This window comes from Cherax quadricarinatus, chromosome 8 (genome assembly GCF_038502225.1).
Source record: "Cherax quadricarinatus isolate ZL_2023a chromosome 8, ASM3850222v1, whole genome shotgun sequence".
Lineage (NCBI taxonomy): Eukaryota > Metazoa > Arthropoda > Malacostraca > Decapoda > Parastacidae > Cherax > Cherax quadricarinatus.
The window spans coordinates 7891968-7919507 of NC_091299.1; the positions used below are offsets into that span (position 1 = coordinate 7891968).

At 39.7% G+C, this 27540-nt stretch overlaps 1 protein-coding gene across 1 annotated transcript in view; it reads left to right on the top strand.

Moving 5' to 3' along the window:
* Positions 1–27540, top strand: part of Su(var)3-9 (Suppressor of variegation 3-9) — a 206754-nt gene that overhangs the window by 34916 nt on the left and 144298 nt on the right. Inside the window, exons 5-6 of the mRNA XM_070083085.1 lie at positions 2091–2239; positions 5629–5824. Of these exons, the coding sequence (XP_069939186.1) occupies positions 2091–2239; positions 5629–5824 (345 nt within the window). The remainder of the gene's footprint in view (positions 1–2090; positions 2240–5628; positions 5825–27540) is intronic.

Genomic DNA, 27540 nt, shown 5'->3' on the forward strand with positions numbered 1-27540 from the left:
TTGATAAATTAGACACATGTGCAACTCTTGGGTATCTTTATTCCACATTGAACAAATGTGACACCACCTATGACTGCTGCACCTCTCCTGCCATACGGTTTATAAGCTGCTTCTCCGCTCATATGCCGTATTCTATTCAAGATTGATGGACTGAACACATCGACTCAAGGTTGAGGGACTGATTACCTCATTCTTCTCCTGTTCTTCAAGTTTCTCCTATGTATGGACTGATGAAGCCACTGTGTGGCAAAACATTTCCTCAATAAAGATACCCAAGAGTTGCACACGTGTCTAATTTATCGACATGTTGGTTCTCTGAACCATTCATCTACAAATCCAAATGTACACCTGTTAACCGTTTTGGGGCCTAGTTCCTAGGCTTTTTGTGTATCCATATGCTCTTGCACTACTGTCCACAGGATGGATATGGGGTGCACAATAAACTAACCACCTTGGTAGCAAAATCTAAATCTTTGACACACCCTCTAAAATTTTCCACCAACTTTTGTAACTTCAAAGTTTCCCAAATGCACCATGACATCAGCAGAAAGCAACTGTGACAACTCCTACTCTTATTGACTTCATTATCTTTTAATCCCATACCTCTCCCCAACACCCTAAAATTCACATTTTTTACAACCCCATCTAGAAAGAGCAAAAAGGCACAATACTGTGACTGGAACATTACACAAATAACTTGCACATAGGAGAGAGGAGCTTATGATGACGTTTTGGTCCGACTTGGACCATTGACAAAGTCACACCATCTGTAAGTATGTTTAGCAACCATGGTGACATCATGTATTTCTGTCTAAGGCCTACTTTTATGGGAAAATAATCTCCCTCCTACATACCCTAACCTGAGCCTCACGATCCTCATAAAAACTTAACTGCTTTCAGTAACCTACCACCTATTCCATACATTTGCAACATCAGCCACATTGCTTCCCTCTCCACCCTATCATATGCCTTTTCTAAATCCATAAATGCAACATAATCTTCCTTACCCTTATCTAAATACTGTTCACTTTTATGCTTTAATGTAAACACTTGGTCTACACATCCCCTTCCTTTCCTAAAGCCTCCTTGTTCATCTGTGAACCTGCCCTCCATCTTACCCTTAATTTTTTCATCTCTACCATTCACTTTACCTGGTATATTCAACAGGCTTCTTCTTTCTTTCAACACATCGGCCGTATCCCACCGTGGCGGGGTGGCCCAAAAGGAAAAACGAAAGTTTCTCCTTTTTCATTTAGTAATATATACAGGAGAAGGGGTTACTAGCCCCTTGCTCCTGGCATTTTAGTTGCCTCTTACAACATGCATGGCTTATGGAGGAAGAATTCTGTTCCTCTTCCCCATGGAGGTAAGAGGAAATAAACAAGAACAAGAACTAGTAAGAAAATAGAGGAAAACCCAGAGGGGTGTGTATATACTATATGCTTGAACATGTATGTGTAATGTGACCTAAGTGTAAGTAGAAGTAGCAAGACATACCTGAAACCTTGCATGTTCATGAGACAGAAAACAAAAGACACCAGTAATCCTACCATCATGTAAAACAATTACAGGCTTCTGTTTTACACTCACTTGGCAGGACAGTAGTACCTCCCTGGGCAGTTGCACTCAACAGGCTTATTCCCCTATAATTCTTAAACTCTTTTGTCCCCTTTCTGACAGTCTCTAGGTATTTTTCGTTATTTTATACATTTAACAAAACTACCAACCATTCTAAAACTTAATCCCCACCTGCTTTTTTAACATTTGTCTTGATCCCATCAGTCCCAGCTGCTTTACTCCCTTTCATATTTTCCACTTCCCCACACACCTCTTCCACACTATCATCTGGCTCTTCCTTTCTCCTGAAAGATGCTATACCTCCCTGTCCACTTAATGAGGAAATCACTACTTCCCTCTCTTCATCAACATTTGACAGCTGAAAATATTCCATCCATAATTTACATGAAAGCAATATATTTTTATTCCATATCATCTTGAACACAGAGTGGAGGCACTCATTCACTTCTGTATGAAAATTGCCCTCTAATTAACCATTCTTCGCAGTAAGCAACTCTAGTGAATGTTTTCAGGGACAGTATTTCTACAAAGTATCTTGGAGAGGTTATAGTGTAGAAGATAACTCCTGGGAACCTTCGTCAAACTTGACCGGATGTGAAGACCTGCTCTTAGAATTTTATAAATCAAGATTAAAACAACAAGAAAGAACAAAAACTGATGAGTAAGTACATCCATAATAGGTAATTGAGCTTCAGCTTGCATGGGGAACATTGGGTTGGTTATTTCTTTCATTTCCTTTTATCCTAATGACTCTTTGATTATAGTTATATGTTGGTGTGCCTTGGAACCAAGGAAAAATCCATCGAATGTATGTGCATGCAGACTTGAACCTCAGAATCCCAGCTACCTCCATTTTCTTCAGTCTGCTTTTAAGTTTGTTATGGATGAGTTAATATTTAATGTGTATTTACAATTTCTTGGCAATAATGATGATATGGCAGAGGTAGGCAATAAAATTTTACTTTTATAGTAACTAATTTCTGATGACAGTTGAGAGGAAATGGCCCTAATTACATTTATTATTATTGAAATAATTGTTATTGTTATTATAAGAAGGCATCAGCTGTTTCCAACTTAGAAGATTTTAAAATTACTTTTTTTTCGAGTAAGATTCCCAGTGGGTACACCTAGAATATCTCCCTATCTACAAGAAGCGGGGTTACATTCTTAATTTATATTGTAAAAGCTTGCCATACAAAGTGAGGTTAAGTTCTATATTACCAGTAGCTAGTTCACTACATATTTTACTCTGGTGATGGTCAGGCTTGGTTATAAGGGTAGAAGATACTTGTGTTTTACCTGTCACAGGTAAAACATGGGTATTCTTGTAGAACTTTATACATGATAGTTATTATCTTCCAGATCTATCACTTGGAGTTTTCAAGTACCCCTCTGCTTTTGAATGAAGGTCCTTGCCTCCATAGCTCTAGAGATCCTGTTTATTCCTCATCTTCCCATTTTTGGGCTGACAGAGACTACTCAGGACCCCTTCTGGGGCATTCCTGTCCTGTCTTTGCATTACCCAGGAAGATGTCCAGTTATTCTTCTAAGGGACCTTCACTTTTGTTAAGTTTAACCCTTTCACTGTTGAGACCCCTGCTCATAAACTTGCTCTCAGTGTCAAAGAATTTTCAAAAAAAAAAAAAAAAAAAAAAAAAGAATTATCATGAAACTATAGAGAATCTTTTCCTGATTTGGTAATGATGTTAACGAACCAAGTAAGTACATAAGGAATATTGTGAAGTAGATTAAATTTGATACACGTACAAAACTTACATAAATTATGCATCTCGCGAAGTTGGAGGTGATCTCGGGGATGATATATACGCATTGGCGATTTCGCCCACTTTGAGCCTTATTTTTGCCCAATTCCATTGTTCCAGTCAACCAAACTCATTGCTATTTCATTAGAACTCCATTTGTTCTGTCGATTGAGTACAAGAAACTGCCCATTTACTGAATTCAACTACCCAAGAAAGTGGTCAGAAATTGGTAATTTGGCCAATTTCACACAAATTTCAAAAGATGCCAATTTCAAAATAGGGTCTAGAATAAACAATGCAGACATTCATGGCAAAAAAAAAATAACATTTTCTCTGTTCATTAGTTACGTCTCCCTGCTCCTCGTATATTACTCTTGCTTTCCATTTTGAATTTTTATTCACACACAAAAAATAGAAGATTTACTGTTATTAATACAATTATTACAACAATGCGGTAGCATGACTCACGAAATCATAATGACACGATTGCAAACAAACCATACCAAACCAAAACCAGTGGCTAACGCGATGGTCTGGAGTTTGGAGACTCTTTGACCATGGGTTACAACCCCACCCATGGTATGGTTTGTTTTTTTATGCAGTAACATTATTGTAATAATTGTATAAATAATGTCAACCCATTCGTGACTGCATATTAGACTGGCCAGTTGGACATGTATTGGACGGTGATGTCATTCGTTTACTCTTAAACATCAGCAAAAATTGAACATTTCTGCTATTTTGAACTCAGTTTCAAGGTACTTTTCATCATGAAACCAATCAAAATTATCTCTATTTTTGTAATGTATCTTCCATTCTGTCAAATGAGACCAAGATTCTGAGAATACAACCATAAATACCACACGAAAATACACCTCAGATTCATCATTTTAAACCAAAAATGCAGTCAGTTTTTTTCTCATTGTGCACTGTGCACACTGACCATGCGGATCCATTCTCTCACATGTAGGTCTACCAGCTTTCTCCTGCTTGATTTGAAGCCTCTAAAATTTTGGCGTATTAATACATCACCGACACTGGCTTGTAAGCCGTACTTATACATCACCGACGGTGAACGGGTTAAAGAATCCCCATGCCTTGATAGATAAGGCAAAGTAGTAGTAACACTTCAATTTGCTGTCTAACAAAATAAGGGAACATTTATGGACAAATCATCTTATAGCTTCTAGCAGTTAATTTTGAGGGTATTGGTAGAGCATCTATTCACTCAATACACTGCTGATTTTGGGTTCAATCAGTGTGTGTGTGTGTGTGTGTGTGTGTGTGTGTGTGTGTGTATGATGGAGTCTTACTTTTACTCATCCATTGAATGTGACTGTTACATGGGTTTTTACTAGTTCTGTTTTAATTAGTGGGACTACCTAAACCATGACTGATAAAAATAATTCTTGGTTATATTGAATTATCCAAGAAATGGAGCAAATCTTTAATTTTTTTGATGTATTCAAAACTTTGGACATGATTAACTGTGTGTAATATGGGAAAGGTCTGGGAACATGATTAATTAACAGAAAAAAAATTGCTTTAGTGGCTGGAATTGCCACAGTGTTTATTTTGGACTCAGTTTTTTAATTAGAATTAGTTGAATTTTGTGAAATATTGGCCAGATTACCATATTCTGGGCACTTTATAGGGTAACTCTAATAGTTGAATGAGCAATTTCTAGTGTTCAGAAGGCATACTAGTGAAACAGCTAAGACTTGGTTCAGTTTGAGCAATAGAATTGGCCTACAATAAGCCTCAAAGTGGGCAAAAATCACAGTTGTGTAAAATGCTCGCCAACCTCCAACTTTATGCATGTGTAATTCTGTAAGTTCTACCATTTTAGGAGAAATTTTTTTTTTAACTGGGACATTGATGGTACTTTCAATTTTTTTTTTTTTTTGGGGGGATGGGGGGGTCATAACAGTGAAGAGATCAAGGGTAAGATACCTTTAAGGTGAATGCAGATCTGCAGCTCTGGTAAGACTTTTAACATAGGCATCCAAAATTCATAGTCCACAACCACCTCTGAGCTAATAGACCATGTAATTTCTCAAGTATATAAACAAACTTTCCAGTACTCAGAAGTCAAAGACTTTGCACTTAAGATTCAGCTGTAATTAATGTTGGGGTAATACAGTAGTCGAGTCTCTGTACCTGATTCTAGTTGCTATAAACATGAAAGACATGCTGTACATTGAGTATTGTACCATGTTTTAGTTTGCTTCTTAGCCAAAAAATAGTATTTTTAATGTTATAGTACAGAAGAGTTTTATCTTTTCAGTTTGAATTACCAAGTGATGCCACATGATGCCAATCACCAACATATTCTGCACAAAGCCCTGTTTTCACACATTAACAATCCTACCCAGAAAGACTATGAAAATAGTATAACACTCTTGGCCTCTCCAAAACCTCCTGTTCTGAAGTCCCAGAAAGAAATTGCTGAGCTGGCAGACAAAGCTCTGTCACAGAAGAAGGTGAGATAAATTATTAACACTGTTGCAATATATTGTTTGAAAATTATAAAAGGTATTTGCAGAACTATTCAGCTCACTTCTAATTACAGGAGGGCCCTGTTTTACATTGCTTCACTTTAAGACATTTCACTAATGCAGTGGTTTTCAATTATACAGTAGGGTCCCGTTTTACGGCGTTTCGCTTTACTGCTTTCCCCTAATACGGACATTTCAAATTATGACCAAAACTCGCTGTATGGCTCTCCCCACCGGACTTTCTAATACGGTCACCGTGCCCCACTCAGTTTGTTTACATTCTCTGTGAGCTCCGTAAGCACCACATCTCTCCATTATGTCTTTAAACTCAAATTTCAAGTGTTTTTAAAAGTTATTTTATATATATATATTTTTTTTTTCAACAAGTCGGACATCTCCCACTGAGGCAGGGTGACCCAAAAAGAAAGAAAATCCCCAAAAAGAAAATACTTTAATCATCATTCAACACTTTCACCACACTCGCACATTATCACTGTTTTTGCAGAGGTGCTCAGAATACAACAGTCTAGAAGCATACACATATAAAGATACACAACATATCCCTCCAAACTGCCAATATCCCAAACCCCTCGCCTGTGTACAACACCGAAATTCCACCAATCATCTCATGAAATTCAGGGACGCCCAATTAGTGATCAAAGAAACTAATTTCCGCAGACGCAAGTGCCTCGAATCAGCATTGATCGCTGTTTCGAATACAATTAAAGAAAACAACGGCAGCTTCACCATCTCTGAAGTCTTAGCAAGAATCCTCCTGAAAACAGTAAACCCTGCCATCACATAGTCTCTCCTGTTATACTACACAAAGCACATTACAGAGAGTGAACACTGAAACAAGCTGCCTCTTTCCAGTCTATATTTGTCCAACCTATTTTTATGTTACCCAAGTAATAGCTTTTATATCCTTTTACTCATGTACGAATTAATTGCTCTACCATATTGTATTACTTTTGTCACTACCACTACTACTACTACCACTACTAGTGAACATCGAAATGTTACCTCACTAGCATTGCACCTCACTCTGAGCCTTTATATACCCTCTGTGTCCATGTATTGTTTGTAATGGCTTGATAAAGCTCCTGGAGAGCGAAACGTTGCCACAATAAATGTCACATTAGTTGCACTTGTGTCCTTTTACTTTACATTTAGTAACTTACCACCTATTCCTTATACTTGTAACATCTGCCACATTGCTCCCCTATCCACTCATTCATATGCCTTTTCTAAATCCATAAATGCAATAAAAACTTCCCTACCTTTATATAAATACTGTTCACACATATATGCTTCAATGTAAACACTTGATCTACACATCCCCTACCCACTCTGACACCTCCTTTCTCATCCGCAATCCTACATTCTATCTTACCTCTAATTCTTTCATTTATAACCCTACTGTACACTTTTCCTGGTATACTCTCTTAACCCCCCCCCCCTACTCATAGTTACACCAGCCCACCTTTCTGCCAGTAGTTGCTTATATCTCACCCGAACTTCCTCCTCCATTAGCTTATACACTTTCACCTCCCTCTTGCTTGTTGTTGCCATTTTCCTCTTTTCCCATCTACCTCTTACTCTAACTGTAGCTACAACTAAATAATGATCCGATATATCAGTTGCCCCTCTATAAACGTGTACATCCTGGAGCCTACCCATCAACCTTTTATCCACCAATACATAATCTAACAAACTACATTGGACCCCCGCATAACGATCACCTCCGAATGCGACCAATTGTGTAAGTGTGTTTGTACGTGTATGTTTGGGGGTCTGAAATGGAGTAATCTACTTCACAATATTCCTTATGGGAACAAATTCGGTCAGTACTGGCACCTGAACATACTTCTGGAGTGAAAAAATATCGTTAACCGGGGGTCCACTGTACTTTCATTACGTGCTATATCATACCTTGTATATTTATTTATCCTCTTCTTCATAAAGTATGTATTACTTATTACCAAACCTCTTTCTACACATAGCTCAATTAAAGGCTCCCCATTTTCATTTACCCCTGGCACCCAAAATTTACCTACAACTCCTTCCACAACATTTTTGCCCACTTTAGCATTGAAATCCCCAACCACCATTACTCTCACACTTGGTTCAAAACTCCCCACGCATTCACTCAACATTTCCCAAAATCTCTCTCTCTCTCCTCTACACTTCTCTCTTCTCCAGGTACATATACGCCTACTATAACCCACTTTTCACATCCAACCTTTATTTTACTCCACATAATTCTTGAATTAATATATTTATAGTCCTTCTTTTCCTGCCATAACTTATCCTTCAAGATTATTGCTCCTAATTCTTTAGCTCTAACTCTATTTGAAACCCCTGATCTAATGGAGGAGACCTGGTCACAGACCGGGCCACGGGGGCGTTGACCCCCGGAACTCTCCAGGTAAACTCCAGGTAATCCCATTTATTCCTCTCCACTGAAACTCTCCCACCCCCTTCAGCTTTGTTTCACTTAAAGCCAGGACATCCAGCTTCTTCTCATTCATAACATCCACAATCATCTCTTTCTTATCATTTGCACAACATCCACGCACATTCAGACTTCACACTTTGACAGTTTTCTTCTTCTTATTCTTTTTAGTAATTATTACAGGAAAAGGGATTACTAGCCCATTGTTCCCGGCATTTTAGTTGACTTTTACAACGTGCATGGCTTACGGAGGAAAGATTCTTATTCCACTTCCCCATGGATATAAAAGGAAAAGCAATAAGACCAAGACCTATTAAGATAAAATCAAAGAAAACTGAGATGAGTGTGTATAAATAAACATGTACATGTATGTGTAGTGTGACCTAAGTGTAAGTAGAAGTAGCAAGACGTACCTGTAATCTTGCATATTCATGAGACAGACAAAAGACACCAGCAATCCTACCATCATGTAAAACAATTACAGGCTTTCATTTCACACTCACTTGGCAGGACAGTAGTAATCCCCTGGGTGGTTGCTGTCTACCAACCTACTACCTATAAAATACTGTGCAAAGTCACTGTTTTAAACCAAAAACACGGTCAGTTTTTTTTTTCTCATTACACACTGTGTGCTGCAGTATTTTTTATTTTATATATACTCTGATATTTATACTTATGAATACCTGTACTTAAATAAAATTACACACTGTGCTAGCATGCAGGTACACATTAAAATCAGTAAGAGTGTCTCATGTCTCGAGACGCCATATTAGTAATAATAATAATAATACTCGGTAATAATCACCGAGTCTCATTAAATGTTGTATATTATGTTAATATACACATTTTCATTAACCCTTTCAGGGTTTCCGACGTACTAACATGGGTTATGCACCAGGGTTATTGACGTACTAGTACGCCTAAATTCTAGCACCTTCAAAACTAGCAAGAGAAAGCTGGTAGGCCTACATATGAAAGAATGGGTCTATGTGGTCAGTGTGCGCAGTATTAAAAAAATCCTGCAGGACAGTGCGTAATGAGAAAAAAAAAAAGACCGTATTTTTGGTTTAAAACAGCGCCTTTGCACTGTATTTTCGTATGGTATTTATGGTTGTATTCTAGTTTTCCTGGTCTCATTTTATAGAAAGGAAGACATATTACAGAAACTGAGATGATTTTAATTGGTTTCACAATGAAAAGTACCTTGAAATTGAGCTCAAGAGTAGCAGAAATGTTAAATTTTTGCCAAAGCTCAAAAGTAAACAAATCATGTCACGCGTCCGATACACGTCAACTGGTGAGGCTGAGTTTTTTTTCACAAGTGCGCTGATATTATTTATACTATTTCTACACTAATGCAGTAGTGTGCATAACAGTAAATCTTCTATTTTTTGTTAGAATAAAAATTCAAAGTGGAAAGCAAAAGAAATGTAAGAGGGGCCTGGGGACGTGACAAATGAACTGAGGAAATGTTACTTTAGTGCCAGGAATGTCTGTCTTGTTTATTCTGAGACGCTCTGGGATGCTTAAATGTGTGGGTGGGGTGGCCTGGTATGGTAGCCTAGCTGGCTACCATACATATCACACTTGATTTCTTACAATAAATACTACTCATCTCACCCTAGATTAAGACTACAAATATTTTAAGGTAAATAATGAGTGTACTATACATGTATATTACTTTTGTTTTAAATGCTTAGTTCTGTTGCTAACTTAATATGTGTTAGTGTAATCTTGTTATCTAGTATTTATACGTATTTATAAGTCGAGAAAAAGGGTGTTCCACTTTATGGTGATTTCTGCTTTACCGCGGTAGCCTGGAACCTAACCTGCCGTATAAGTAGGGCCCTGCTGTACCCATTTTTCACTTATTCAGACTTCCTACAATAAATATACAGTAGGGCCCCACTTGTATGGCAAGTTAGGTTCCATGCTACTGCCGGAAAGCAGAACGCTATTTGTTTCCACTTATGAATGTCAGATAATAAGTTTACAGTAAGAGATATTAAATTAGCAATAGAACTAGGCTTTAAAAATAATAAAAAGTAAAATACAGCCTCTTCTCACATAATGACAGAGGTAGGGGCCTAAGACCCCATCGATAAATGAAATCGTTGATAACCGAGGAATCGCCCCATAACCCTTAAACTGTCCACAGGTAGATATACATGCTCGTGTGACAGGCTCCGAACGTATATCAACTTTTTTTTTTCATTCCTTCAAATTTGGCAGGATAGGCCTGATTCGCCTAGACATGAAAGAATGGGTCTGTGCACTCAGTGTGCACAATATGAAAAAAATCGAGGACCACTTAGTAGCTTGTGGGAGCACCAGTTCAATTGAGCGCCAGCTAGAGCAAATAGCGTGGCAAACACCAGTGATTCACGGATGTCATGTCATGTTATTATTCGCGTTTTAAGAGGAAAGTAAAAATAGGTTAGATAAATGCATGAGCGTGTGTGGGTGGGTGAGAGTTGGACCTGATTAACTTGTGCTACTAGGTCAGATGTCATGCTCCTTCTTTCAGTGGATGTGACCTAACTAGGTGGGTCATTGGTCTAAGCTGGGGGGTGACGTATACCTGCCTTGCATGGGCCAGTAGGCCGATTACAGTGTTCCTTCTTTCTTGTGTTCTTATGTATTTGGCTGGCTGGCTTTGGCTGTCTATATCTCTGTCTGTCTATATCTATCTGTATCTCTGTCTCTCACATGTACTCATAAATACAGTTATTATACATAATGTAAATTACCTAGGATAACCCAAAAATTCCAGGCCAAATGCTATACAGTGTTTGTAGATATAAGGCATAAATAAACATGACGCAAATAATAGCAGTGTCACTTGCTCAGCAATCAGGGAGCGGCTCATACACCACAAACCAATGGGTTTACTAGCCGCTCCCTGAGACAGAGATAAGCAGATGGAAAGACAGACACACAGGCAGACAGAAAGACAGATAAGCAGAGCTAGACAGACAGATGTACAGATAAACAGATGTACATATAGACAGATCAATGTACAGATAGACAGACAGACAGACAGAGAGAAACTTGTTTGTGTGCAAGAGTAAAAACATATAAAGGCAAGGTTCCTCCCTCCAGCAGCGCACATTCATCAGATGTCACTGTTATCTGACGCTTGTCATAACAAAATTCTTCAAGTTCATATTATACTCCAGGCACACACAGACAGAAAGACAGATAAGCTGAACTGGACAGACAGATAAGCAGAGCTAGGCAGACAGATAGATGTACAGATACAGACAGATAGATGTACAGATACAGATAGATAGATGTACAGATACAGACAGATTGACAGACATAGACATGTTTGTGTGCAAGAGTAAAAACATAAAGGCAAGTGCACAGCCAGCAGCGCACATTCATCAAATGTCACTTATTATCTGATGCTGTCATAACCGTTCTTCAAAGCACACACACAAGACAAAAACAGATAAGCTGAACTAGACAGAATGATACACAGAGCTAGGCAGACAGACATACAGAGAGGTACAGATAGACAGACAGACTGACAGACAGACATACAGAGAGACATGTTTGTGTACAAGAGTAAAAACATACAAAGGCAAGGTTCCCTCCAACAGAGCACATTCATCAAATGTCACTTATCTGACCCATATCATAACACCATGCTTCAAGGAGGTTCATACTCCAGCATGTCTAAAACATTGCTGGGACCTACAAATAGTTTGTATATATTTCTAGACAATAGTCAGTGATCAAGGCAGGTCAAAATGTTCACCTGTCAGTGTGATTGTTACTATTTGAGTACTATTTCAGTACATAATATTAGTGTCAGAACAAAGATTGGCTATGAAATCACAAGAACTATTATAAATTGTAATTATCAGAAAATTTTTTTTTTTTTTTTTTCTTTTTTTTTCAACAAGTTGGCCGTCTCCCACCGAGGCAGGGTGACCCAAAAAAGAAAGAAAATCCCCAAAAAGAAAATACTTTCATCATCATTCAACACTTTCACCATACTCACACATTATCACTGTTTTTGCAGAGGTGCTCAGAATACAACAGTTTAGAAGCATATACGTATAAAGATACACAACATATCCTTCCAAACTGCCAATATCCCAAACCCCTCCTTTAAAGTGCAGGCATTGTACTTCCCATTTCCAGGACTCAAGTCCGACTAGATGAAAATAACCGGTTTCCCTGAATCCCTTCACTAAATATTACCCTGCTCACACTCCAACAGATCGTCAGGTCCCAAGTACCATTCGTCTCCATTCACTCCTATCTAACACGCTCACGCACACTTGCTTGAAGTCCAAGCCCCTTGCCCACAAAACCTCCTTTACCCCCTCTCTCCAACCCTTTCGAGGACGACCCCTACCCCCGCCTTCCTTCCCCTATAGATTTATATGCTTTCCATGTCATTCTACTTTGATCCATTCTCTCTAAATTACCAAACCACCTCAACAACCCCTCTTCTGCCCTCTTGACTAATACTTTTATTAACTCCACACCTTTTCCTAATTTCCACACTCCGAATTTTCTGCATAATATTTACACCACTCATTGCCCTTAGACAGGACATCTCCACTGCCTCCAACCGTCTCCTCGCTGCTGCATTTACCACCCAAGCTTCACATCCATATAAGAGTGTTGGTACTACTATACTTTCATACATTCCCTTCTTTGCCTCCATAGATAACGTTTTTTGACTCCACATATACCTCAACGCACCACTCGCCTTTTTTCCCTCATCAGTTCTATGATTAACCTCATCCTTCATAAATCCATCCGCCGACATGTCAACTCCCAAGTATCTGAAAACATTCACTTCTTCCATACTCCTCCTCCCCAATTTGATATCCAATTTTTCTTTATCTAAATCATTTGATACCCTCATCACCTTACTCTTTTCTATGTTCACTTTCAACTTTCTACCTTTACACACATTCCCAAACTCATCCACTAGCCTTTGCAATTTTTCTTTAGAATCTCCCATAAGCACAGTATCATCAGCAAAAAGTAACTGTGTCAATTCCCATTTTGAATTTGATTCCCCATAATTTAATCCCACCCCTCTCCCCGACACCCTAGCATTTACTTCTTTTACAACCCCATCTATAAATATATTAGGTCTTAGACATCCCTGTCTAAGACCTACTTTTACCGGGAAGTAGTCTTCCTCTCTTCTACACACCCTAACCTGAGCCTCACTATCCTCATAAAAATTCTTTACAGCATTTAGTAACTTACCACCTATTCCATATACAGTGGACCCCCGCATACCGTACGCATCGCATACCGTACAATCCGCATACCGGTCTCTTTGATCGCAAAAATTTTGCCTCGCATACCGCCCAAAAACCCGCTCACCGCCCTTTGTCTGAGACGCGTCCAGTGTGCGGCCTGAGCCAGCCTCATATGTTCCGCCGGTGGCATTGTTTACCAGCCAGCCTCCGCGGTAACATCCAAGCATACAATCGGAATATTTCGTATTACAGTGTTTTTGGTGCTTTATCTGGAAAATAAGTGACCATGGGCCCCAAGAAAGCTTCTAGTTCCAACCCTACAGCAATAAAGGTGAGAATTCCAATAGAGATGAAGAAAGAGATCATTGATAAGTATGAAAGTGGAGTGCGTGTCGCCGACCTTTTCAGGTTGTACAAGAAACCCAAATCAACCATCTCTACTATTGTGGGCAACAGAAAGGCAATCAAGGAAGCTGTTCTTGCCAAAGGTTTAACTGTGTTTTCGAAACAGAGATCGCAAGTGATGGAAGATGTTGAGAGACTCTTATTGGTGTGGATAAATGAAAAACAGCTAGCAGGAGATAGCGTCTCTCAAGCGATCATAAGCGAAAAGGCTAGGAAGTTGCATGAGAATTTAATTAAAAAAATGCCTGCAACTAGTGATGATGTGAGTGAATTTAAGGCCAGCAAAGGTTGGTTTGAGAGATTTAAGAAGCGTAGTGGCATACATAGTGTGATAAGGCATGGTGAGGCTGCCAGTTCGGACCACAAAGCAGCTGAAAAATATGTGCAGGAATTCAAGGAGTACATAGAAAGTGAAGGACTGAAACCTGAACAAGTATTTAATTGTGATGAAACAGGCCTGTTTTGGAAGAAAATGCCAAGCAGGACCTACATTACTCAGGAGGAAAAGGCACTCCCAGGACATAAGCCTATGAAAGACAGACTTACTTTGTTGATGTGTTCCAATGCTACTGGTGATTGCAAAGTGAAGCCTTTATTAGTGTATCACTCTGAAACTCCCAGAGCGTTCAGGCAAAAGAATGTCCTCAAGGATAATTTGTGTGTGCTGTGGAGGGCAAACAGTAAGGCATGGGTCACTAGGGACTTTTTCTATGACTGGTTACACCATGCATTTGCCCCCAATGTGAAAGATTACCTAACTGAAAAGAAATTAGAACTTAAGTGCCTCCTGGTGTTAGACAATGCCCCTGGTCATCCTACAGACGTGGCAGAGCGACTTTATGGGGACATGAAATTCATTAAGGTGAAGTTTTTGCCTCCTAATACCACTCCTCTCCTGCAGCCCATGGACCAGCAGGTTATTGCAAACTTCAAAAAACTGTACACAAAAGCTCTGTTTGAAAGGTGCTTTGTAGTGACCTCAGAAACTCAACTGACTCTAAGAGAGTTTTGGAGAGAGCACTTTAATATCCTCAATTGTGTAAACCTTATAGGTAAGGCTTGAGAGGGAGTGACTAAGAAGACCTTGAACTCTGCTTGGAAGAAACTGTGGCCAGAATGTGTAGACAAAAGGGATTTTGAAGGGTTTGAGGCTAACCCTGAGAGGATTATGCCAGTTGAGGAATCCATTGTGGCATTGGGAAAGTCCTTAGGGTTGGAGGTTAGTGGGGATGATGTGGAAGAGTTGGTGGAGGAGGACAATGAATAACTAACCACTGATGAGCTGATAGATCAACTTCAACAGCAAGAGGCCAGACCTGAGGAAACTGGTTCAGAGGAGGGGAGAGAGAAATTGAAGAAGTTGCCTACTACAAAGATTAAGGAAATCTGTGCAAAGTGGCTTGAAGTGCAAACCTTCATGGATGAAAATCACCCTCACACAGCTATTGCAAGCCGTGCTGGTGATTATTACACTGACAATGTTGTGAAACACTTTAGGGAAGTCATAAAGGAACGAGAGGTACAGGCCACTATGGACAGATATGTTGTGCGACAGAAGTCCAGTGACTCTGAAGCTGGTCCTAGTGGCATTAAAAGAAGAAGGGAAGTAACCCCAGAAAAGGACTCGACACTTCAAGTCTTAATGGAAGGGGATTCCCCTTCTAAACACTAACACACACTCTCCCCTCCTCCCATCCCATCAATCATCACCAGATCTTCAATAAAAGTAAGTGTCATGTAATTGTGCATGCCTTTTTCAGTTTGTGTGTATTAAAATTAACATTTCATGTGGTAAAAATTTTTTTTTTTCATACTTTTGGGTGTCTTGCACGGATTAATTTGATTTCCATTATTTCTTATGGGGAAAATTCATTCGCATACCGAACATTTCGCATAACAACCAGCCCTCTTGCACGGATTAAGGTCGCTATGCGGGGGTCCACTGTACAGTGGACCCCCGCTTAACGATCACCTCCCAATGCGACCAATTATGTAAGTGTATTTATGTAAGTGTATTTATGTAAGTGTGTTTGTATGTGTATGTTTGGGGGTCTGAAATGGACTAACCTACTTCACAATATTCCTTATGGGAACAAATTCGGTCAGTACTGGCACCTGAACATACTTCTGGAATGAAAAAATATCGTTAACCGGGGGTCCACTGTACTTTCAACATCTGCCACATTGCTCCCCTATCCACTCTATCATATGCCTTTTCTAAATCCATAAATGCAATAAGAACCTCCCTACCTTTATCTTAATACTGTTCACATATATCCTTCATTGTAAACAAAAATTATATAAATTAAAATAAAAACGAAAAAAAAATGAAATCGGCAACACTTTCACAAGCGGCAGGACTGGATGTTGCCGTCAGGTGAGCATCCAGAGCCAAGTTCATGGTCTTGTTTCTCGGTAAGTACCGACCCTAAATTTTTTTTTTTTTTTGTCTTATGCCACACAGAAAATTGCCCTCTTTAATTTAAAAACAAAAAACAATTTTTTTTATTTTTCAAATTATTTGGAGCGCCACGCAGGTGAACATTGATCTACGTTTGGACAGTTTAAGGGTTAATGACATCTCAAAGGTGCCATCACCCAAAATTAAAACATTCAGTTTTATGTTTGCTGGAAAATTCCTTTCAATCTATTATTAACTGTAATACAATATGAAATAGGTCAATGACTTCCTTCCGAGATTCCAAGAAATGCGTGCATAGCTGATTACTTAGGAAATTTTCTTTTCAAGAAAATCGTACTTTTTTCAGTCTGCATAGGGTAAGAGTGATCTTTTATAGTTACCCTTCAGGTACGTAACATTTTCTGCAATTTTCGAGGTCACTTTTTTTTTTTATCCCTCCCTGCTTTCCACCCTTCAATACCTCTCTAAATAATGTCAGTTTTTATTAATTTGGGCATCTTTATCATGCTTCTACATTATTCATGTTGTTGTTTTTTTTTCAACAAGTCGGCCGCCTCCCACCGAGGCAGGGTGACCTAAAAAAGAAAGAAAATCCCCAAAAAGAAAATACTTTCATCATCATTCAACACTTTCACCACACTCACACATTATCACTGCTTTTGCAGAGGTGCTCAGAATACAACAGTTTAGAAGCATATACATATAAAGATACACAACATATCCCTCCAAACTGCCAGTATCCCAAACCCCTCCTTTAAAGTGCAGGCATTGTACTTCCCATTTCCAGGACTCAAGTCCGACTATATGAAAATAACCGGTTTCCCTGAATCCCTTAACTAAATATTACCCTGCTGACACTCCAACAGTTCGTCAGGTCCCAAGTATCATTCGTCTCCATTCACTCCTATCTAACACGCTCATGCATGCTTGCTGGAAGTCCAAGCCCCTTGCCCACAAAACCTCCTTTACCCCCGCTTTCCAACCCTTTCGAGGACGACCCCTACCCCTCCTTCCTTCCCCTACAGATTTATATGCTTTCCATGTCATTCTACTTTGATCCATTCTCTCTAAATGACCAAACCACCTCAACAACCCCTTTTCTGCCCTCTGACTAATGCTTTTATTAACTCCACACCTTCTCCTAATTTCCACACTCTGAATTTTCTGCATAATATTTACACCACACATTGCCCTTAGACAGGACATCTCCACTGCCTCCAACCGTCTCCTCGCTGCTGCATTTACCACCCAAGCTTCACATCCATATAAGAGTGTTGGTACTACTATACTTTCATACATTCCCTTCTTTGCCTCCATAGATAACGTTTTTTGACTCCACATATACCTCAACGCACCACTCACCTGTTTTCCCTCGTCAATTCTATGATTAACCTCATCCTTCATAAATCCATCCGCCGACATGTCAACTCCCAAGTATCTGAAAACATTCACTTCTTCCATACTCCTCCTCCCCAATTTGATATCCAATTTTTCTTTATCTAAATCATTTGATACCCTCATCACCTTACTCTTTTCTATGTTCACTTTCAACTTTCTACCTTTACACACATTCTCAAACTCATCCACTAACCTTTGTAATTTTTCTTTAGAATCTCCCATAAGCACAGTATCATCAGCAAAAAGTAACTGTGTCAGTTCCCATTTTGAATTTGATTCCCCATAATTTAATCCCTCCCCTCTCCCGAACACCCTAGCATTTACTTCTTTTACAACCCCATCTATAAATATATTAAACAACCATGGTGACATTACACATCCCTGTCTAAGACCTACTTTTACCGGGAAGTATTCTCCCTCAAGTTAGAGTATGTAGGAAAGAGGGAAATTTTTTCCCAGTAAAAGTAGGCCTTAGACAAGGATGTGTGATGTCACCGTGGTTGTTTAATATATTTATAGATGGGGTTGTAAGAGAAGTAAATGCGAGGGTCTTGGCAAGAGGCGTGGAGTTAAAAGATAAAGAATCACACACAAAGTGGGAGTTGTCACAGCTGCTCTTTGCTGATGACACTGTGCTCTTGGGAGATTCTGAAGAGAAGCTGCAGAGATTGGTGGATGAATTTGGTAGGGTGTGCAAAAGAAGAAAATTAAAGGTGAATACAGGAAAGAGTAAGGTTATGAGGATAACAAAAAGATTAGGTGATGAAAGATTGAATATCAGATTGGAGGGAGAGAGTATGGAGGAGGTGAACGTATTCAGATATTTGGGAGTGGACGTGTCAGCGGATGGGTCTATGAAAGATGAGGTGAATCATAGAATTGATGAGGGAAAAAGAGTGAGTGGTGCACTTAGGAGTCTGTGGAGACAAAGAACTTTGTCCTTGGAGGCAAAGAGGGGAATGTATGAGAGTATAGTTTTACCAACGCTCTTATATGGGTGTGAAGCGTGGGTGATGAATGTTGCAGCGAGGAGAAGGCTGGAGGCAGTGGAGATGTCATGTCTGAGGGCAATGTGTGGTGTGAACATAATGCAGAGAATTCGTAGTTTGGAAGTTAGGAGGAGGTGCGGGATTACCAAAACTGTTGTCCAGAGGGCTGAGGAAGGGTTGTTGAGGTGGTTCGGACATGTAGAGAGAATGGAGCGAAACAGAATGACTTCAAGAGTGTATCAGTCTGTAGTGGAAGGAAGGCGGGGTAGGGGTCGGCCTAGGAAGGGTTGGAGGGAGGGGGTAAAGGAGGTTTTGTGTGCGAGGGGCTTGGACTTCCAGCAGGCATGCGTGAGCGTGTTTGATAGGAGTGAATGGAGACAAATGGTTTTTAATACTTGACGTGCTGTTGGAGTGTGAGCAAAGTAACATTTATGAAGGGATTCAGGGAAACTGGCAGGCCGGACTTGAGTCCTGGAGATGGGAAGTACAGTGCCTGCACTCTGAAGGAGGGGTGTTAATGTTGCAGTTTAAAAACTGTAGTGTAAAGCACCCTTCTGGCAAGACAGTGATGGAGTGAATGATGGTGAAAGTTTTTCTTTTTCGGGCCACCCTGCCTTGGTGGGAATCGGCCAGTGTGATAATAAAAAAAAAAATAATAAAAATATTCTCCCTCTCTTCTACATACCCTAACCTGAGCCTCACTATCCTCATAAAAGCTCTTTACAGCATTTAGTAACTTACCACCTATTCCATATACTTGCAACATCTGCCACATTGCTCCTCTATCCACTCTATCATATGCCTTTTATAAATCCATAAATGGAATAAAAACTTCCATACCTTTATCTAAATAGTGTTCACATATATGCTTCAATGTAAATACTTGATCTACACATCCTCTACCCACTCTGAAGCCTCCCTGCTCATCCGCAATCCTACATTTTGTCTTACCTCTAATTCTTTCATGTTATACCAAATATTATTTTGGAATATAAGTAGATAACCTTTATTGATAGTAATAGTATACACCTACCATCCGACTTACAACCTGCTCGACTTAGGACCGTGCATCTAGCAGCTGGGCTGGGCAGGCTGATGCACACCACTGTACAATATTTGACAATACTCACGGCAGTAATGCGTCATGCAGGCAGCATCAGTTTGAGTAACCCTGCCCTATCAGCAGCATCATACTGTATTAACTGTACTAACTGGACAGTAAATTTCACCATGGCCCCTAAGATGAAGTCTGAATCTTGCACTGGAGATTGTGGCAAGAAAGGCTCTTACTCTCGAACTCTCTCTTTGTTTTCACTGTTGCACATAAACCTCTCTGTATCTGTCTGCCTGTATCTCTGTGTGTCTGTTTGTCTGTCTACCTATGTGTCTGACTTTCTGTCTACCTGTGTGTCTGTCTGTCTACCTGTGTGTGTCTGTCTACCTGTGTCTTTCTGTCTGCTTGTCTGTCTCAGAGCCACTCGACTTAAGAAATCGTAATGACACGATTGCAAATAAACCATACCCCCGGCCGGGATTGAACCCGCGGTCATAGAGTCTCAAAACTCCAGCCCGTCGCGCTAGCCACTAGACCAGCTAGCCACAATAAGATTCATCCAACTAGGTATATTTCTACACCATAGGAAAGTTAGCACAGGCACCTCTGTGACCACAAATGCAAGTTTTTACAGACGAATCTCCAGCTAGCGTGGCCGTGACGAACTCTAGCTCAAGTCCCTTCACTGCCGTCAACATGACTTAAGAAATCGTAATGACACGATTGCAAATAAACCATACCCCCGGCCGGGATTGAACCCGCGGTCATAGAGTCTCAAAACTCCAGCCCGTCGCGCTAGCCACTAGACCAGCTAGCCACAATAAGATTCATCCAACTAGGTATATTTCTACACCATAGGAAAGTTAGCACAGGCACCTCTGTGACCACAAATGCAAGTTTTTACAGACGAATCTCCAGCTAGCGTGGCCGGGGGTATGGTTTATTTGCAATCGTGTCATTACGATTTCTTAAGTCATGTTGACGGCAGTGAAGGGACTTGAGCTAGAGTTCGTCACGGCCACGCTAGCTGGAGATTCGTCTGTAAAAACTTGCATTTGTGGTCACAGAGGTGCCTGTGCTAACTTTCCTATGGTGTAGAAATATACCTAGTTGGATGAATCTTATTGTGGCTAGCTGGTCTAGTGGCTAGCGCGACGGGCTGGAGTTTTGAGACTCTATGACCGCGGGTTCAATCCCGGCCGGGGGTATGGTTTTTTCAGAGCCACTCATTAAGAGTGTAATTGGTCTTGAAGATACCATATTAATAATGACAATAACACAATAATAATCACTGAGGTGCATTAAATGTGTATAAAACGTTGATATAGACATTTTGCTTAATCCATCTATGATTTCTTTTTCAAAATTATATAATAAACATGCTACATAACATATAAACATATAAATTAACAAATATGAGATGTTTTTCTGGTCGGCTTGACAGAGTGAACAGAAACCATTCGTGTCCTGGCTGGCAACAACAATAACGTTTGTTTACATAACTCGCCAGCCTTCTACACACTCATTCGTTTATTCATTTAATCTTGTTTACTCACCTCTCACTCTACATTAAGACTACAGATATTTTAAGGTAAGTAATGAGTGGACACGATTATTATATTATAGTTTTATAATATTATTAATATTAGCCATGCGTGTTGTAAAAGTCAACTAAAATGCCAGGAACAATGGGCTAGTAACCCCTTTTCCAGTAAAGATTACTAAAAAGAATAAGAAGAAGAAAATTGTCAAAGTGGGAAGTCTGAATGTGCAAATGATAAGAAAGAGATGATTGTGGATGTTATGAATGAGAAGAAGCTGGATGTCCTGGCTTTAAGTGAAACAAAGCTGAAGGGGGTGGGAGAGTTTCAATGGAGAGGAATAAATGGGATTAGGTCGGGGGTTTCAAATAGAGTTAGAGCTAAAGAAGGAGTAGCACTAATGTTGAAGGATAAGCTATGGCAGGAAAAGAGGGACTATAAATGTATTAATTCAAGGATTATGTGGAGTAAAATAAAGATTGGATGTGAAAAGTGGGTTATAATAAGCATGTATGCACCTGGAGAAGAGAAGTGTAGAGGAGAGAGAGAGATTTTGGGAAATGTTGAGTGAATGCATGGGGAGTTTTGAATCAAGTGTGAGAGTAATGGTGGTTGGGGATTTCAATGCTAAAGTGGGTAAAAATGTTATGGAGGGAGTAGTAGGTAAATTTGGGGTGCCAGGGGTAAATGTAAATGGGGAGCCTTTAATTGAGCTATGTGTAGAAAGAGATTTGGTAATAAGTAATACATATTTTATGAAAAAGAGGATAAATTAATATACAAAGTATGATGTAGCACATAATGAAAGGAGTTTATTAGATTATGTATTGGTGGATAAAAGGTTGATGGGTAGGCTCCAGGATGTACATGTTTATAGAGGGGCATTATTTAGTTGTAGCTACAGTTAGAGTAAGAGGTAGATGGGAAAAGAGGAAGGTGGCAACAACAAGTAAGAGGGAGGTGAAAGTGTATAAACTAAGGGAGAAGGAAGTTCGGGTGAGATATAAGCGACTATTGGCAAAAAGGTGGGCTAGTGCAAAGATGAGTAGTGGGGGGGGGAGGGTTGGAATAGTTTTAAAAATGCAGTATTAGAATGTGGGGCAGAAGTTTGTGGTTATAGGAGGGTGGGGGCAGGAGGAAAGAGGAGTGATTGGTGGAATGATGAAGTAAAGGGTGTGATAAAAGAGAAAAAGGTAGCTTATGAGAGATTTTTACAAAGCAGAAGTGTTATAAGAAGAGCAGAGTATATGGAGAGTAAAAGAAAGGTGAAGAGAGTGGTGAGAGAGTGCAAAAGGAGAGCAGATGATAGAGTGGGAGAGGCACTGTCAAGAAATTTTAATGAAAATAAGAAAAAATTTTCGAGTGAGTTAAAAAAGTTTAGAAAGCCTAGGGAAAGTATGGATTTGTGAGTTAAAAACAGAGTAGGGGAGTTAGTAGATGGGGAGAGGGAGGTATTAGGTAGATGGCGAGAATATTTTGAGGAACTTTTAAATGTTGAGGAAGAAAGAGAGGCGGTAATTTCATGCACTGGTTAGGGAGGTATACCATCTTTTAGGAGTGAAGAAGAGCAGAATGTAAGTGTGGGGGAGGTACGTGAGGCATTACGTAGAATGAAAGGGGGTAAAGCAGCTGGAACTGATGGGATCATGACAGAAATGATAAAAGCAGGGGGTGGATATAGTGTTGGAGTGGTTGGTACTTTTGTTTAATAAATGTATGAAAGAGGGAAAGGTACCTAGGGATTGGCGGAGAGCATGTATAGTCCCTTTATATAAAGGGAAATGGGACAAAAGAGATTGTAAAAATTATAGAGGAATAAGTTTACTGAGTATACCAGGAAAAGTGTACGGTAGGGTTATAATTGAAAGAATTAGAGGTAAGACAGAATGTAGGATTGCGGATGAGCAAGGAGGTTTCAGAGTGGGTAGGGGATGTGTAGATCAAGTGTTTGCATTGAAGCATATATGTGAACAGTATTTAGATAAAGGTAGGGAAGTTTTTATTGCATTTTTGGATTTAGAAAAGGCATATGATAGAGTGGATAGGGGAGCAATGTGGCAGATGTTGCAAGTATATGGAATAGGTGGTAAGTTACTAAATGCTGTAAAGAGTTTTTATGAGGATAGTGAGGCTCAGGTTAGGGTGTGTAGAAGAGAGGGAGACTACTTCCTGGTAAAAGTAGGTCTTAGACAGGGATGTGTAATGTCACCATGGTTGTTTAATATATTTATAGATGGGGTTGTAAAGGAAGTAAATACTAGGGTGTTCGGGAGAGGGGTGGGATTAAATTATGGGGAATCAAATTCAAAATGGGAATTGACACAGTTACTTTTTGCTGATGATACTGTGCTTATGGGAGATTCTAAAGAAAAATTGCAAAGGTTAGTGGATGAGTTTGGGAATGTGTGTAAAGGTAGAAAGTTGAAAGTGAGCATAGAAAAGAGTAAGGTGATGAGGGTATCAAATGATTTAGATAAAGACAAAATGGATATCAAATTGGGGAGGAGGAGTATGGAAGAAGTGAATGTTTTCAGATACTTGGGAGTTGACGTGTCGGCGGATGGATTTATGAAGGATGAGGTTAATCATAGAATTGATGAGGGAAAAAAGGTGAGTGGTGCGTTGAGGTATATGTGGAGTCAAAAAATGTTATCTATGGTGGCAAAGAAGGGAATGTATGAAAGTATAGTAGTACCAACACTCTCATATGGGTGTGAAGCTTGGGTGCTAAATGCAGCAGCGAGGAGACGGTTGGAGTCAGTGGAGATTTCCTGTCTAAGGGCAATGTGTGGTGTAAATATTATGCAGAAAATTCGGAGTGTGGAAATTAGGAAAAGGTGTGGAGTTAATAAAAGTATTAGTCAGAGGGCAGAAGAGGGGTTGTTGAGGTGGTTTGGTCATTTAGAGAGAATGGATCAAAGTAGAATGACATGGAAAGCATATAAATCTATAGGGGAAGGAAGGCGAGGTAGGGGTCGTCCTCGAAAGGGTTGGAATGAGGGGGTAAAGGAGGTTTTGTGGGCTAGGGGCTTGGACTTCCAGCACGCATGCGTGAGCGTGTTAGACAGGAGTGAATGGAGACGAATGGTACTTGGGACCTGACGATCTGTTGGAGTGTGAGCAGGGTAATATTTAATGAAGGGATTCAGGGAAACCGGTTATTTTCATATAGTCGGACTTGAGTCCTGGAAATGGGAAGTACAATGCCAGCACTTTAAAGAGGAATTTGGGATATTGGCAGTTTGGAGGGATATGTTGTGTATCTATACGTATATGCTTCTAAACTGTTGTATTCTGAGCACCTTTGCAAAAACAGTGATTGTGTGTGAGTGTGGTGAAAGTGTTGAACGATGATGAAAGCATTTTCTTTTTGGGGATTTTCTTTCTTTTTTGGGTCACCCTGCCTCGGTGGGAGACGGCCGAATTGTTGAAAAAAAAAATATATATAACAATAGAAGTAAATTATGGTAAAAAGAATGAAATAATGATTGTATATTACATTACAGTACTATGTAGGTAGTTTATATAGGAAAAGTTTGACATTATGCCCTACCCAGTATGTTGGCAATTTTCATAGGTTCGACTTGCGTCCATTTTGACTTACGACCGGTTGGTCGGAACCAGGCTTGGTCGTAAGTCGGATGATAGGTGTAATTATACAATATTTTATAGTGCCGTAAGCTTACACTTCTGTATGTCATGGTGAAGCACAAGTTACTGAGAGACACTGCTCACTCCTTCTCCCTTTCTCTCATATAACCCAGCACGCCCTCCAGTACCTCACTATTATGTCAGTTTTTATTAATTTGGGCATCTTTATCATGCTTCCGCTGCCTAGTTATTATGGCTTGAATCCTTCAAGATAGTGGAAATGATAGAATGTACCAGCTTCAAGTCATCGGCTATCATTTGCACTCTCGTACCAGCTTCATACTCGTTTATAATCTTCATTTTCACCTCAAGAGCGTGAGCCTTCCTTTGTTTCTTTGCGCTTTCTTCAGGTGAAGTCAAGATCCTCCTTTTTGTCGATTTCTTGTACTATGGGATGCACAATAAAGTGCAAATTAGTACAAATATTTAGTCTTGGAGACATTGACAGCTAATGTGCTGAGTGGCTGTAAGAAGGAGTCCGAGATACTTGACGTTGAGATGCTGCGCTGCCTGTTTCCGTCACCTAAGTTCTCATATGGTATAAAATAAGCTAGTGGGAGAATTTGAATGATTAAACTCAGTGAACATGTCGATGGTAATAATAATAATAATAATCATAAAAATAGTAATCGTTCTGGAGCGCTTTAAATGCCATGCATATTTTGCACAGGTTTGTTAGCTGACATTTAACCTGTAAACGGTCCAAACGTATATATACGTTTTTTCAACATTTGATAGTATGTAAAAAAAATAGATCTTTTTTTTTTTACATTTGAAAACGTGTAAAAAACTTTGATCTATTTTTTTTTTTTTTTTTTTTTTTTTTATATATATATTTAAAATATTTTAAAAAATGTAGATCTACTTTTGGAGCACTACACATGTGAACGTAGATCTGCTTGGATCGTTTACGAGTTAAACCACTCCAGGGTTATTGTTATTTTTTTTTTTTTAACTCGTCAGTCGTCTCCCACCGAGGCAGGGTGACCCAAAAAGAAAAAATCCCCAAAAAGAAAATACTTTCATCATCATTCAACAATTTCACCTTACACATAATCATCGTCTTTGCAGAGGTGCTCAGATATGACAGTTCAGAAGTCCTTCCAAACTGCCAATATCCCAAACCCCTCCTTCAACCCCTAAACGGTCCAAACGTATACATGTATATACGTTCTTACCGCTAGCGCCCCAAATGTATACAGGTCTCCCTCAACATTCACGGGGGTTAGGGGATCAAGAGCCTCGTGAATGTTGAAAAATCGCGAATGTTTGGTGCCCCAATATATTGCAGGGAAATATAATAAAATAATAAAATGAAATAATCTATGTGTATATACATGTATATACGTACATGCTCCTCCCACTCATATATTTGTCCAATCTCTTTTTAAAGCTACCCAAGGTCCTATCAAAGCTAAAACCTTGGGTAGCTTCACATTTAGGTTGGATAAATACACAAGTGAGAGGTGGTTGGATTTGAATGGGTCTTGCATGCGAGTAAGTAGAATGTTCAAAGCTTATTGCTTGGGTAGCATTTATTCTGTTATTGGGCTGGATTTGTGAAGGACCTGAATAGTATGGGCCAACAGGTCTACTGCAGTGTTCCTCCTTTCTTATGTTCTCATGAACAATCATAAAATACGTACCTGAGAACATTGTAAAATATTGTACTGCCTCCACCACTGCCTTGTATTTTTATATAATTTCTTTCTTCAATTCTTTCGTGCTTCTCAGTTTCTTTACCAAAATTTATTTGGGCCCATGATTAATTATGTAGCAGTCACAGTCAATCAACAAGCACCAAACACAAAGATTTTTTTTTTTATTATCACACTGGCCGATTCCCACCATGGCAGGGTGGCCCGAAAAGGAAAAACTTTCACCATCATTCACTCCATCACTGTCTTGCCAGAAGGGTGCTTTACACTACAGTTTTTAAACTGCAACATTAACACCCCTCCTTCAGAGTGCAGGCACTGTACTTCCCATCTCCAGGACTCAAGTCCGGCCTGCCGGTTTCCCTGAACCCCTTCATAAGTGTTACTTTGCTCACACTCCAACAGCACGTCAAGTATTAAAAACCATTTGTCTCCATTCACTCCTATCAAACACGCTCATGCATGCCTGTTGGAAGTCCAAGCCCCTGGCACACAAAACCTCCTTTACCCCCTCTCTCCAACCTTTCCTAGGCCGACCCCTACCCCGCCTTCCTTCCACTACAGACTGATACACTCTTGAAGTCATTATGTTTCGCTCCATTCTCTCTACATGTCCGAACCACCTCAACAACCCTTCCTCAGCCCTCTGGACAACAGTTTTGGTAATCCCGCACCTCCTCCTAACTTCCAAACTACGAATTCTCTGCATTATATTCACACCACACATTGCCCTCAGACATGACATCTCCACTGCCTCCAGCCTTCTCCTTGCTGCAACATTCATCACCCATGCTTCACACCCATATAAGAGCGTTGGTAAAACTATACTCTCATACATTCCCCTCTTTGCCTCCAAGGACAAAGTTCTTTGTCTCCACAGACTCCTAAGTG